Raw genomic sequence first — 14,474 nt, 5'->3', positions numbered from 1 at the left:
TTTATTCTGCAGCAGAACAACGACCCCAAAACCTACAGCCAATATTATTAAGAACAATCTGTAGAGTAAAGAAGGAGTCTTGGAAGTGATAATTTGGCCCCCCACAGAGCCCTGATCTCAAAATCATAAAGTCTGTCTGGGAGAACATTAAAAGGCAAAAAAAGGATTTAAGGCAGCCTACATCCACAGAAGATCTGTAGTTAGTTCTCCAAGATAGTTGGAATAACCTACCTGCTGAGTTCCTTCAAAAACTGTGTGCAAGTGTACCTAGAAGAATTGATGCTGTTTTGAAGGCAAAGGGTGGCCAAATCAAATATTGATTGGATTTTGATTTCCCAATTTTTTTTTTTCACTTTTTATCTTGTTAATTGATAATAAATACAAAAAAATAAAATATTAACGCTTCTATTTCTGAAAGCATTTTTTCATATATAAAATGACAGCTCGCTGGTGAATGCAGATATTCACGACTGACCGCAGATTCCATGCAGGGCCGGCCCTACCATGGGTTCCACTGGGTCCATTGGACCCAGGCAGAACTTTGAGAGGGGCAGCAAGTTGACGCCCAAAATTTTTTTTCCCAGCAGTTTTTGTGTCATTAGTTTTTCGGCGCCTTTTACGGATGGCATTTCACTATCTCATACTTACATACTACATCCGCCTGTAGTGCAAACAGAGTATGAGGAGGCAGAGCATCTCCTCCTGGGAACGTCTCTCACCTAATCGTGGTGTGCGCAATGACAGACATCAGACAATAACGTACTCCAATCACACGCAGAGCAGGCTTAATCTTCTAGAGCAGTGGCTGTGGCAGACACAGTAGTGACAGGAGGACTGAGGACAGACATGGGTGTTTGGTGGACTGGTCTGGTGGGGAGTTATGGAAGAAGATAACAGTATATATAATTTTTTCTAAATGTTCTATTTATAAAAAAAAAATAATGGATGTGGGGGCCTTTTGGTGGGCGTGATTTTTTTTTTGGGGAGGGGGGCAGCATTTCATTCTTGGACCCAGGCAGCACAATGTCTTGGGCCAGCCCTGATTCTATGATTACCTGTGGTGACCACTGCTGGATGCAATTTGTGTACATCCAGGAGAAATCACCACAAGTAAACCCTGGCTGTGCAGAGAGCAATGAATAGTTGCGGCCACTGACGACCTGTTGTTATATTGAACAGGGCCGGTGGCTGCACCTAGACGCTGACAGCCTTTGATTTTTGCCAGTTAACCTCCTAAAGTTGTATTCCATTTTGCTCTAGCAGAACAGCACCAATATTCACAGTCACACTTACAGTCAATATTGTTCTGAAGCACACGTAGACATTGCTGGTATAGTGTAATCATCTTTGGAAGATAAATTGTCTTGGAACCAGAATACACCAACATTTTAGAGTTGAGACGTTTTCCAGTAAAACCACTTGTTTCAGGGCTTATTTCAGCCACAGGCTCTGGTATATTCCCTGTATTGAAAATAGAATGAAAAAAGCAGATCTTAAAAATGAAGACAAAAAGAAATGCAGAGCTTGTTGTCTGAAGTACCATTCAAACTATTCTCATGCTCAGAATTAATAACCACGTTAGATCTGTTGAAATACATATTAGCGATTACATATTGAAATCCACATACATTCTATGTAAAGAATTGGTCTACCCAAAATATTTTTGGCTATAGCTGGCGTGAGCAAAGTCATCTGGTTTTTAATTTTCCTGGGAACCCTTGCCACAGTTTTTGGTTTTGTTCCCACCCAATTTAAATTGCTAATTTCTTCCTGTTGCATTTTGTATGGCACCAAATACACTGCTCAAAAAATTAAAGGAACACTTTTTAATCAGAGTACAGTATCAAGTCAATTAATTCCTGGGATATTAATCTGGTCAGTTAAGCGGAGGGGGTCATTAATCAGTTTCAGATGCTTTGATGTTAATGAAATTAACAGGTGCACTAGATGGGCGACAATGAGACAACCCCCAAAACAGAAATGGTTTTACAGGTGGAGGCCTCTGAATTTTTTTTTTCTGTTCTACTCATTTTTTCGGTTTTTCACTAGTTTTGCATTTGGCTAGGGTCAGTGTCACTATAGGCGATACCTGGACCCTATAAAAGGTTGCTCAGGCAGTCCAAATTCTCCAGGATGGCACATCAATACATACCATCGCCAGAAGGTTTGCTGTGTCTCCCAGCACAGTCTCAAGAGCATGGAGGAGATTCCAGGAGACCAACAGTTACTCTAGGAGAGCTGGATGGGACCGTAGAAGGTCCTAAACCCATCAGCAGGACTGGTATATTTTCCTTTGTGCACGAAGGAACAGGATGAGCACTGCCAGAGCCCTACAAAATGACCTCCAGCAGGCCACTGGTTGGAATGTCTCTGACCAAACAATCAGAAACATTGTTTCTGATTCAAGTCAAAAAGACTTCATGAGGGTGGCCTGAGGGCCCGATGTCCTCAAGTGGGCCCTGTGCTCACTGCGGAGCTCGATTGGCATTTGCCATTTAACACCAGAATTGGCAGGTCCGCCACAGGCGCTCTGTGCGTTTCACAGATGAGAGTAGCACATGTTACAGACGTGAAAGGGTCTGGCGAAGCTGTGGAGAACATTATGTATGACTGGTTTAGTGGTGGGTCAGTGATGATCTGGGGAGGCATATCCATGAAGGGACACACAGAGCTCTACATGCTAGACAATGGCACCCTGACTGCTACAAAGATCAGGATGAAATCCTTGAACCCATTGTCAAACCCTACGCTGGTGCAGTGGGTCCTGGGTTCATCCTGGTGCATGACAATGCCCAGCCCTATGTGGGTAGAGAATGCAGGTAGTTCCTGGAGAATGAAGGAATTTATACCATTGAATGGCCCCCACGTTCGTCTGGGACATTATGTTTTGGTCTATCCAACGCCACCAGGTTGCACCTCAGTCTCTTTTGGAGCTCAGTGATGCCCTGGTCCAGATCTGGGAGGAAATACCCCAGGACACCATCTATCGTGTCATTAGGAGCATGCCCGGACGTAGAAAGGCATGCATACAAGCACGTGGGGGCCATACAAACTACTAAGTTTTTTAGTTTCTGCAATGAAATTTCAGCTAAATAGACTAGCCTGCTGCATTAGTTTTTCACTTTGATTTTTAGGGGTGTCTTTTGGTTCAGCCCTTCATAGGTTGACAATTTTCATTTCCATCAAACGATGTGGCATTCTTTCGTTCCTAACACATTACCCAGTCCATATCAGTATAGATATCCAGCATTATATTTTTCCCCATTGAGATTTGATGCGATTTCAAAGTGTTCCTTTATTTTGTTTGAGCAGTGTACATTAAAACAGTGAGGATAGCAATATCTGTGGCAGGCCTGGAAACTCATGTTCAGAGACTGATGGGTGTGTTGCGGAAGGTCTTAAGAAACAGTTAGTTTAGCTCTACACCATCTGCCAAAAATGCTAAATAGTTCTGAGTGGACTAAGCTATTATATACCTTGTTTTGAATATGCTAAATTTATTGGAGCATATATTGAAAACATGTTAAAAGTGCAATACAGACATGGTAGTAAAAAACTTAATAGTAATATCCAAGACCAAGAGCTGAATTTGCATTTTTCTGAAAGCATTCAAGAACTTTTATTGCAGTGAATAAGGTCTAAAATATTTTGTGGTCCTCAAAACTGCTTCACAAATCAGGGCACTTTGTTTCAATAAATATTGGGTCACAAAAAAAGTACAGGAATACAGTAACTCAGCCACCTAAAGGCCATAATGACAGATGAGGAACAATAGATGCATGGCGGTTAGTCTCCATAAAAGGGTAGCCTACTTAGAGAAAACATGAGATCCCTGGATAAAATCTCTCTGAAAACCCTCCTGATCTGGACGGGAGGACACTTTTAAAGTAAATAGAGGGTGCACGTCTTGTATCTTTTTCTCTCCTCTCCCTTCGGCATGCGGTTTTAACTCTTATGCCATTGTTGGTTCTGTGTGAATTCTTTTTCATATGTACCGGAGTAGGGCTAGTAGAAGTCCACAGAATCATATGGGTTGTAGTAAACTTCATGATACAACATTTACTGACATAGTATTGTTTTCTTGATGATTATGTTATAGCCATTTCCAGTGTTTTTAAGTTTTATGCCGATTACAACCCTGTTACCTGACCAAATAGGAAGTTACTTTTAGGGTGTTTGCTATTTGCTGACACTTATCTGCAACCATTACTATATGTCACAATTTACCAAGAAATGGATATTGTACTTGTTATTTCTTAGAATACTAATAATTATTGGAAAGGAAAAGAAACGTAAAAAAGGAGAGGGTCATCGTCTCTTAAAGGGAGCATGCAAAATAATTTTGTCAATGGTCAATAATAATGCTGAGGCAACAGTAATAGGCAACTGTAACAAACTATAAAACCAACTGGTGCAATAATACCACTGGCACAGTGTAAGGGCAAACATTTTAAAAACATTAAAAAGGACAATTTAAGAATCAGTTTTAAAAAGCACACAGTAGAAACAATGTTCAACTGTATTTGGCATTTGCAAACAATAAATTGCTTACTAGAAATAGTCACATTGAAGGGAAAACTTGGGGAACAGTGACCATAACTGTAAAAAAGAAAATGCTGAAAATAATTTACTTCTTGGTATTTTTGCTGTCCCAAAGACACTTGATCAATGCCTGAACTGGATGAATTTTAAAAAGCAAAAAATATAAAAAATTGTCACTAATATTTATATTCCTAACATTGCAGCATACTAATGCAAGGAGTACTGTGTCTGTGCCAGGGATCATAAAGCATTACTATTATATATATATATATATAATATATATGTATATATTATAGATAAACTTTTTTTTTCTTTTTTTAAACTTAATGAACAGGAGTTAAAAGGAAAAACAAACTGCACGATCAACTCGGAATATCTTAGAAAATATTTTAGTACCTTGTTTTGACAAGTACATGTGAATTGTGAATACAGTTCACTCCTGGGGTTTTCCAATAAATATACCGTATAACGTCTTTGTTAAAATCAAAAGAATTATAGAAATGGCAGTCTCACAGGCTGCCATTAATATACTAATATAGCCAAAGTTTCTATTGTCACTGTCCTGTCGAGATTTTGTAAGTAATCTTTTGTAAGACAATGATTTTCTAAACAAGCCATTTGTGTAGCCTCAAACTGTACAGCCACAGTATGCTCCATGTTTCTTTCTGCCCTACAGCCCTAAAAATTGGTATGCCAACCAAAACTTTTTTCCCTAGTTCTGAATGGAGTCATAAAGGGTTAGAAGATTGTGCATTTTTTTATTGTTGTGTGCACCCATAGCAGAAACTGCCCCTTACTTCCTGCTACAAAGACAAAAACAGGAAGTGGGGAGAAGAATCTCCAAAGGAAATCTTAACTTTGACATGTGTTACCAAAACTTATGTCCACACAGATTTCCTCAAACCAGGAATGCGGACTGTCCTAACAGATCAGCATAGAGCATATTGCTGAACTTTAATTTCAGTGGGCTAGAAATATCTCCTACAGTTCCAGAACATTATACAGCAACAAAATCAATTAAAAAACTTTTCACCGTCATTTAAACATACCTTTACTTTCATCTGAATGAGGTGGAGAAGGAAGCATAGCGTAGTCTGGTAAAAGCTTTGGTAGTGGTATACTAAGTAAATCTTCAAAACATCTCTTCTTGATCTGCAACAAGAACCACATTTTCACAAAATACAAGTTTAAACATTTGTTGGTTTAAAGTAGTGAACGACCGATATTGGTTTTTCGTTGCAGATACCGATATTTTGGTCAATGCATATCGGTATCGGCCGATATGCGCCAATATTTTTGTACATTAAAAAAAAAAAAAAAAAAATAGTTTTTTTCTTCTTGACAGGTACTCTTTGAATGCTGTCAATCTTTTTTAATCTGGCACCAGTACCTGGAAGTGATGTCATGACATCACTTCCAGGTTTTTGCATGGAGACCTGATCAGAGCCAAATACGGCTTTGATCGGGTCTTCGGCAGCCATGCAGGCTGGTTGCCCGGGTCTCCCGATGGGATGGGAGACCCGGGCGAGCTTCGGAAGGCGGCATAAGGGGGGGGGGGCTTTTCACCTGCATCGGTTGTCATTACAAGACAGCCGACCGTCGGCTATGGACGCCAGTACCGGGGTGATGCCTCTAGGTGCAGGCATCACTCCAGTACATGCACTTTCCCGAAATATCAGCAATATCGGTAACCTCCGGGGCCGATTTCGATATATCGGGGAAAGTGCATATCTGCCCTCTATAATCGGTTGATCCCTAGTTTAAAAAGGGACCCTATTTTCATATTCCGATATTAAATCAGATTTGTTCTACATTATAAAAAGCTTCCTATGAGCACTGATCTAATTTCATTGAACTTTGTTCCATGTGGTCTGATTTCTTTCATCTCTGAGCTAAGCATTGCTCAACTGTTATTGACATTATTAACCTATCTAATTCGAGTATCCAAGACAGCGAATGCAAAAATACTCATTGGTTAGTGGAATGGCTGGTGGGTGGCCAGAATGAGGGGGAAGTAAAACTATCAATTAATAAAAAAAAATCATCAGCATTAGACACACAGGTGAGGGTCTATTGGCCAATAAATCTACCTGTTCTTAGGCAGATTTTTAAAGTGGTATTAAACCCCAAAGAAAAGGTGTATCATAGTGCCGCTTAGCAATTCTTAGATGTGGAGGCTGTATTTTTTTCCCCACCTTCCCTTTATTTCCACCTGGTGATCAGGCCAGTAAGTCTGTTTTTCAAAAGAACAAGTAGCTGTAGCAGTTAGAGGGATGAGAGTTACTACTTACCACTGAGAGGGAAGCATACAAAGATCAGCTTTTATGTAAAACCCCTATCCCAAAAAAGGTAAAAAACAGTTGCTTTGACTGCCTATGAATTGAGAGCTTGAGTTTGGCTTGTCTGTAACACTCCTGTAAGGGGGGGTAGGTAGGTGGGGTGTGGTCGGTCATCACATCCTCCATGTTTCCCTCCTCTTTTGGCAGTAAGCAAGGGTCACATGAGAGGCCTACCCCGGGGTGGGTTCTTCTAGGCACTTTTGATAGTGTCACTGCCTTACATAGGGGGGTACCTTTACTGGAATAGCAGACTAATCTCTAATAAGCTTTTCTAATGTTACTGTACAGCACCACAGTCACAGTGCATTTAGAAGGAACACGCAGTGCCAATGCCCGCTCAACCTGTCCAGCATATAACAGCTACCTCACTCCAAGTAACGGTGTGGGGTCCCGCCATGCACCTAGTGTGGACTCCATGCATGCACCTAATTTTTTCTCTTTCCTACCCGTGTACAGGATGAAAGCCTTGGTGGTGCTAATCTGTTCCCTTTTGCAATGGGAGACAGACCTGCTCACTATGAAAGGGCCGACAACAAGTTCTCCTGCTAGAAGCTGTCCCACCTGCCACATGTACACACTTTTGACAGGCTGCTAGAGAAACCTTTGTAATCTTTGGTAACCACTGTAGCTTGACATTGTATGAACTCTGGTACAATTCTCTTTGTAAAATTCTCTTCATACCCCAATGCGTTTAGTGACCCCAGCTTTAACTATTCATGCTGGTTACTTGAATGACACTCCTTGAGTAACTGCAGACCATGCAAAGGCAAAGTTTTAAACAATTTACTTAAAGAAATTAACATGAAGACATATACAGACACAGTCTGAATATAAGTACAGTCTTTTCCCTAACATCCATAGTCCCGAACTTCAGGCTTAAGTTTGCCCCAGCATTCCAGCACAGGAAAGAGTACATTTTTGGCAGAGTCGATGGATGGCATCTTCAGGATGGACTGAAAGTGCCAGCCGCTCCTTCAGATTGTAGCAGAGTCCTGAGGGCAGATGTGCATTGGTGGACATCCCAGCCTTGACATCTTCTACAGGCCAACAGGACGGAGTCCGATAACGGTAATGATAGAAACCTTAGACTCATTAACTCCCCCCACCCCCCCAGGTACAGACCCTTGCCCCATTTTTAAATGCACAGAACCTATGGGTTAGACCCAGGAAAGCCCACCAGGACAAGAACCAGGAAACACAATTATCTCCCACCTTCCTTCCTTCAGCGTTAACCACTACCTGCCTACACTCCCCTCCCTCTAGACTGACAATGCTGCTGTCTAAAGGGGCCTCCCGTTCTCCTTCATCCAGAGTGGGGGCAATCTAATACTCAAGGTGTATTTCTGCCCAGATCACCAGGTAAAAAAATGGGAAAAAAAAAAAAATGGGAAAAAAAAAAAAACCCTAAAACAAAAAAAAAAAAAACAAAAAAAAAAAAACAAAAAAAATGAATGCAGCAAACCACATCTAATGATTGGTAAGGCGCAGTATCATACATTTTTGGTTTGGGGATTAATACTGCTTTAAAGGTTAAATGACGGGCACATTAAATTTTAAACTATGCAAACTCTCCAAAAAAAAAAAAAAAAAATCGAAAATGCCTAAACTGTATGCCCTGCCAGCCACAGGGAATAGGGAGGGAAAAATCCTTCCCTTTTTCCATCTCAAAATGAAAAAAATATGTTTTGAAAGGAATTCCAATTTAAGCACTAATTAGAATGTATTTTGTCTTTATAGAGTGAAATGAGTACTCACTTCTGACCAGAAGCAATTGTTCCTTGCTGATGATGTCTAATCTACTGTAGATTAATTGTACTTTCCGATTCAGAAAACACTTTAAAATCCCAGTGGGCACAGCATTAAGTGTGTCAATTAAAACTTATATTACCTAGGTTTGGTTTTCTTTTGGAGACTGGTTATTTGAAAATATTTTCTTAAAAACCCAGTGGGTGCAACATTAAAGCATGTCAATTAAAAAACTACATTGCCAAGGTTTTCTTTTCTTTCTTTTTTTTTTGGAGTCTGTTTATTGGAAAACCTTTTCCAGACCATATTGCCTGAAGTCACCTTGCATTCAAACTAGACATGAATCAAAGTCACGTAAATTGATAGTCAGACAGACATTTTCCCAACAACCTCCAGTTTTTATAGCTGCCAAAGTGTGTATGTAAAGAAGACTGCACAGGCCCATAGATAAGAGTTGATCAATCTGTCCAGTCCATTTGAAATAACAATTAATGAGCTCGTAATGTTCATAATAATGTACTTGTAGCACCCTCCTAATTAAGTTGCTGGAATGTTAGGCAAATTTAGTTCTTTTTGGCTCCTTTGTAATCGAGAAGTTCTTGATTGCTTTGGGCTGTTCTGAGTTTCACAGGCTGCCGGTTTGATTCTTTCTCCCTGTATGCTAGAGGATTCTAGAAACATAGTGGGCTGGAAAGGAAAGTAAGCAGTTGGAATATTTATGGGACTTCAGCCAATCCCTGAGGTGTGCCCAGTAGGTGGCTGAAGTGCACATAAATGGTCTGAGGCTTGGAGCAGCCCAGAGTCTGGTCTAGTCCTGCAGGAGGAGTCCCCAGCTCTGCCCCACTGGGTGGATTGCTGGAGTTTTCTGCAAATTTATTGAGGTCCCAGGTGTAGCATAGCCGGGGAGCCAACTTCCAAAAATCCTTTTCTGGAGCCAACTAAGGGATTTCACTTAAGGACCTGGTCTGGAAAGCATGTTAAAGAGTGCCCGGAGGAAGTTGGAAAGGGTCTGGCTGCCCTGTTGCAGACTTCTGCCTCACTGAATAGTGCCTGGTGGATACTGGAAGGAGGCATCCGGTAAGAGGAGGGGATATCCAGCACAATCTCTGTATTTGCGGATGATACTAAACTAAGCATGCCAATATCTTCTATGCAGGATGTGGAAACCTTACAAGCAGACCTGAAAAAAATAATGGGGTGGGCAACTACATGGCAGATGAGGTTTAATGTTGAAAAATGTAATGCACTTGGGTGTCAGAAACACGAAAGCAAGCTACTCACTAGGGTGGGAAATCTGGGTGAATCTAAGATGGAAAAGGAGCTGGGGTACTAGTGGACAACAGGCTTGGCAGTGGCATACAATGCCAAGCCGCTGCAAGCAAAGCCAACAAAATACTGGCATGTATAAAAAAAAAGGGGATTTACTCCAGAAATAAAGAGATTATTCTCCCACTCTACAAGACTCTGGTCCGGCCACATCTGGAGTACTCCGTCCAGTTCTGGGCACCAGTCCTCAGAAAGGATGTGCTGGAACTGGAGAGAGTCCAGAGAAGGGCAACAAAAATAATTAGGGGAATGGAGGACATCAGCTATGAGGAAAGACTACAAGCATTGAACTTATTCTCTCTGGAGAAGAGATGCTTGAGAGGGGATATGACATCAATGTACAAATACTTTACTGGTGATGACCCTAGCATAAGGAACAAACTTTTCAGAGAAAGGGAATACAATAAGACGCGTGGCCACTCATTAAACTAGAGGAAAAATGGTTTAACCTTAAAATACGTAAGGGGTTCTTTACTGTCAGAGCAGTAAGATGTGGAATTCTCTTCCACAAGCAGTGGTATCAGCAGGGAGCATCGATAGTTTAAAAAAAAAAAAAAAAATGATTAGATGGGCATCTTAAAGACCACAACATAAAGGGGTATACAATGTACAGTTAACAGCACACACACACACACACACACACACACACACACACACACACACACACACACACACACACACCATAGGTTGAACTGGATGGACTGATGTCTTTTTCCAACCTCACAAACTATGTAATTATGTATGTAAACCTGTGGCATTGGTAGTACTGACCTGAGTACAGGGTCCTAGTGACTGTGTGCAGTTTTTATTGGGTGGAAGTGCCATGGCAGCTCTAAAGGAGATCACTTTTGCAAGCATTCAGTTCTGGCCATTTTCCTTTGCTCCTGCATAAAGATTGTACAGGGAGGCGTAGCTTAGTGAAGTGTCTCCCTGCTGTTATTTAGTAGTTCTGGAGTATCCCAAGTTCTTCAGCACAGAAAAATTGTAAAAAGACATCCCCTAGACTGAATAAATGAGCCAGAGCGAATAGACTAACTGTGCGCCTTGCTGCCTCTGCACTAGTTTTGGGAAAGAACCAGGTAAATTACAGTAGCTCCTACGGGGTTGCACTAAGTCCTTATTTTTAAAGCCATCATACACTGTGTGGCTTAAATACAAACCATGATAGGTAGAAACTGTAAAGCGTTCCTTTAAAATGCTTTTAACTTAAAGGCCAAGTTCACCTTTTGGGGAAAAAATATTAAGATCACTAATTTCTGCAGAAAGGTAATGGGGCATTTATTATTTTTTCCTGCAGAAGCCTGGAAAGCATTGGATCAGTGATCAGGTGTCAGGATCTTGCAGTTCTCAGTATAGCAGTCTGCCCAGGCCGTTACTGAAGAATAAGAAAATCAATGAACTATGAGAGCGCTCACCAGCTCCCTCGCAGTTCATTGAAAGCTACAATCCATCTGCCGCAGTGTAAGACGGTACATGTAGTCCATTTATTCACATATCTCTGAATGAATGTTGCAGCTGTGTGGGCCGCGCTATTTTTAAATTGTGAAATTGGATGCAGGGAGAAGAAACCCCATCCACTGTCACAGGGTGAGGATCAGGGGGATAGCTGAAGCATGTTACACCCTAAATATGAGTAACTTGTAACAAGCTCCTAGAAGATGAACTTCTCCTTTAAAAAGCTACCCATTTTAAGTATGGCTAGTAAAATTAATTTTCAAAAGTTTTGGTGTGCTTTTTAGACTTGAATACAGCATGCAAGACTTTTTTTAAACTGCACTGCACCTATTGGTGTGAAGAGATCCCTAGAAGTTAAAGGGATACATTTTTCATGCATTTTTAATCTGCTTTTTAAAATGGAACTTTACCTAAAAAGGGGAAAGTTCTGCTTTTCCGCCTCCTTCCTCCCTCCTCTACCACCTCTGGGTATTTTTAATTTCTTGGGGGAGCAAGTACCTAGTTTTGACAGGTATCCACTCCCACTCATATCACAAAGGCAATCCGGACAGAAGTTGTCCCCCCTAACTTTGCTCGCAGCCTTCTGGGACATGTCACAGGTCGCAGAAGGCTGTGGGACCATTCACAAAGTTCAGTGCATCTCACTCATGTGCAGTGGGAAGCTGCTGGCCGCAAGGGGCCATAGCTGGCTTTGCTTAGTAAACATGCCGACGCCAGAGACCCGAAGATCAGGAAAGAACTGGCTCAGGTGGAGACGGGTTGCTTACATATTATGTTGCCCCTATTACACCCAAAAAATAAAGAATATTGAAAAAAGGATATTTGGAACTTACATCGGTTTCGTTATCCTGTTCCTCTTCCTTCATTTTTGTATTTTGAGCTTCGAAGCTGGACTGCCTCATATTACAGTACTGCTTGCATACCTGAACCTTTTTAGCAGAAGGTTCATTTGTCAGATTTGACTTTTTTTTCCGCTTAGTAGAGATTTGGTCATAACTGAGATAGGACTCAAATGACATAGTGGGAGTCTCAAATTCCTCACCGGACAAAGTCTCTGCTGTTTTCTCCACACTTTGCGGGAAGCTGCTATGGCCTACATCATTTTTATTAGGTCTGCTTTGCTTAGGCGGGTTCTCCTCATTCTTTGTCAAGATCTTTTTCTTTTCATGGTTAGATGAATGAGAATATTTTTCAGTCTTTTTCTCAGAGAGCTGGAAAGTTTTTGACTTTTCACCTTTTGAGTGAAAATTCGCCTTCTCTGCTTCGCATTCTTTGCTTTGCAGAACCTTCTTAGATTTCATCTCTTTTGATTCAGATTTCTTTTCATACACTTTGATGTGCTTTGTTTTATTGGATGTATATTTGTGGGCACCAGCTTGAGATTCAGGTAACTCTTCATTGCAGTGATCATTGTATTCTGAGCGCAACAACTTTTCCATCACAGATTCTTTTTTATTTAGTTTTGAAATCACTGGCTTGCTTTCTAAAGTCGTTTTTTGTTCATGCTTAGGCATAGACTTCGGATCACTAGTAATAAAAATTAATACATTTGTTTAGGAATTTGAACTATTTAAAATGTAAATTTGAGATATACTGTTCACATGTGTACCGATAGACACACCTAGCTACCTACACAGACAGTTTGACCGTATATTATACACACACATACATATACATACACACATATATATATATATATATATATATATATATATATATATATATATATATATATATATATATATATATATATATATATATACATACATACACATATACATATACACACACACACACTTTTTTTTTATTTTTTTAAGCATGCTTGTGAGCAAACTTATCGTATGTAGAGCCTGAAAGGGGGGGGAGATGTTCTATAGCCCAGGAAAGGAGAGCTCAGGTAGGGGTTACAACACAGCTTGGTTTTTCTGAGTAAAAATCTTTAGGAGCTTACTGGATTTCTGGCAGAATTTTCTGTACTTTCAGAATTTATATGGAGAGGAAATGAGCATGTAATTCAGAGATGTACTGAATGTTTTTTCATAGACATATACTTTAAAACATATCTAAAATCCCTAGAACAAAAATGTGATATATTACAGGCTACCATCCCCCACTCATTTAAGTCCTGGAAGGTTTACCCTCCCCCCCCCCCCCTAAATGACCAGGCCATTTTTTGCGATACGGCACAGCATTACTTTAACTGACAATTGTGCAGATTGTGCAACGCTGTACCCAAATAAAATGGGATGTCCTTTTTTCCCCACAAATATAGCTTTCTTTTAGTGGTATTTGATTACCTCTGCGGTTTTATTTTTTTTTCGCTACAAAAAAAAAAAAAAAGTATAAAATCCAATTTATCAATTTAGGCCAATATGTATTCTGCTACATTGCTACATATTTTTGGTAAATAAAAAATCCCAATAAGCGTATATTGATTGGTTTGTGCAAAATTTATAGCGTCAACAAACTATGGGATATTTTTATGGAATTTTTTTTTACTAATGGTAAAACTAGTAATGGCGGTGAGCAGCAATTTTTAGCGAGACTGCGACATTTCTAGGGACAAATTTGACATTCTTTGGGGACCAGCGACACAAATACAGTAATCAGTGCTAAAAGAAGAAAAAAATGCACTGTCACTGTACTAATGACACTGGCAGGGAAGGGGTTATCATCTGAGGCGATCAAAGGGTAAAGTGTGCTCCTAGGAAAAGCCTTCTAAATGTGTGGGAGGGGGCCTAATGCCCCATACACACATGCAGATTATCTGCAGACTTTTGTCTGCAGACTTACCAAAACCATATAATATGAGGTCAAACCTAAACATTTTTAATTTGTATGCAATCCGGCAGGCCCTTGCACTACATAGAAAAGGTAAATCTGAAGACAAAAGTCTGCAGATAATCTGCACGTGTGTATGGGGCCTAACTGGAGGAAGACAGAGATTCAGGTTTCTGCTTAGCAGAAACACAAGATCTCCATCTTCCTCTGTGACCGAACGGCGGTCTGCCTTGTTTACATAGGCAGATCGCTATTCTGCCGCTCCTGTGAATGATCGTCTTGTCC

General features: G+C 40.5%; 1 protein-coding gene across 1 annotated transcript in view; it reads right to left on the bottom strand.

The window, feature by feature from the left end:
• The window catches only part of LOC309551042 (elongin-A-like), a gene marked incomplete at its 5' end in the record, with an annotated part of 96,374 nt that overhangs the window by 52,189 nt on the left and 29,711 nt on the right, over positions 1 to 14,474 (bottom strand). The window contains 3 exons of the mRNA XM_082251483.1: positions 1,294 to 1,461; positions 5,592 to 5,694; positions 12,242 to 12,935. Of these exons, the coding sequence (XP_082107609.1) occupies positions 1,294 to 1,461; positions 5,592 to 5,694; positions 12,242 to 12,935 (965 nt within the window). The remainder of the gene's footprint in view (positions 1 to 1,293; positions 1,462 to 5,591; positions 5,695 to 12,241; positions 12,936 to 14,474) is intronic.

Source organism: Pelophylax lessonae, assembly GCF_965119305.1.
Source record: "Pelophylax lessonae genome assembly, chromosome: 3".
Taxonomy (NCBI): Eukaryota; Metazoa; Chordata; class Amphibia; order Anura; family Ranidae; genus Pelophylax; species Pelophylax lessonae.
This window is presented reverse-complemented; position numbering and strand designations above follow the sequence as displayed.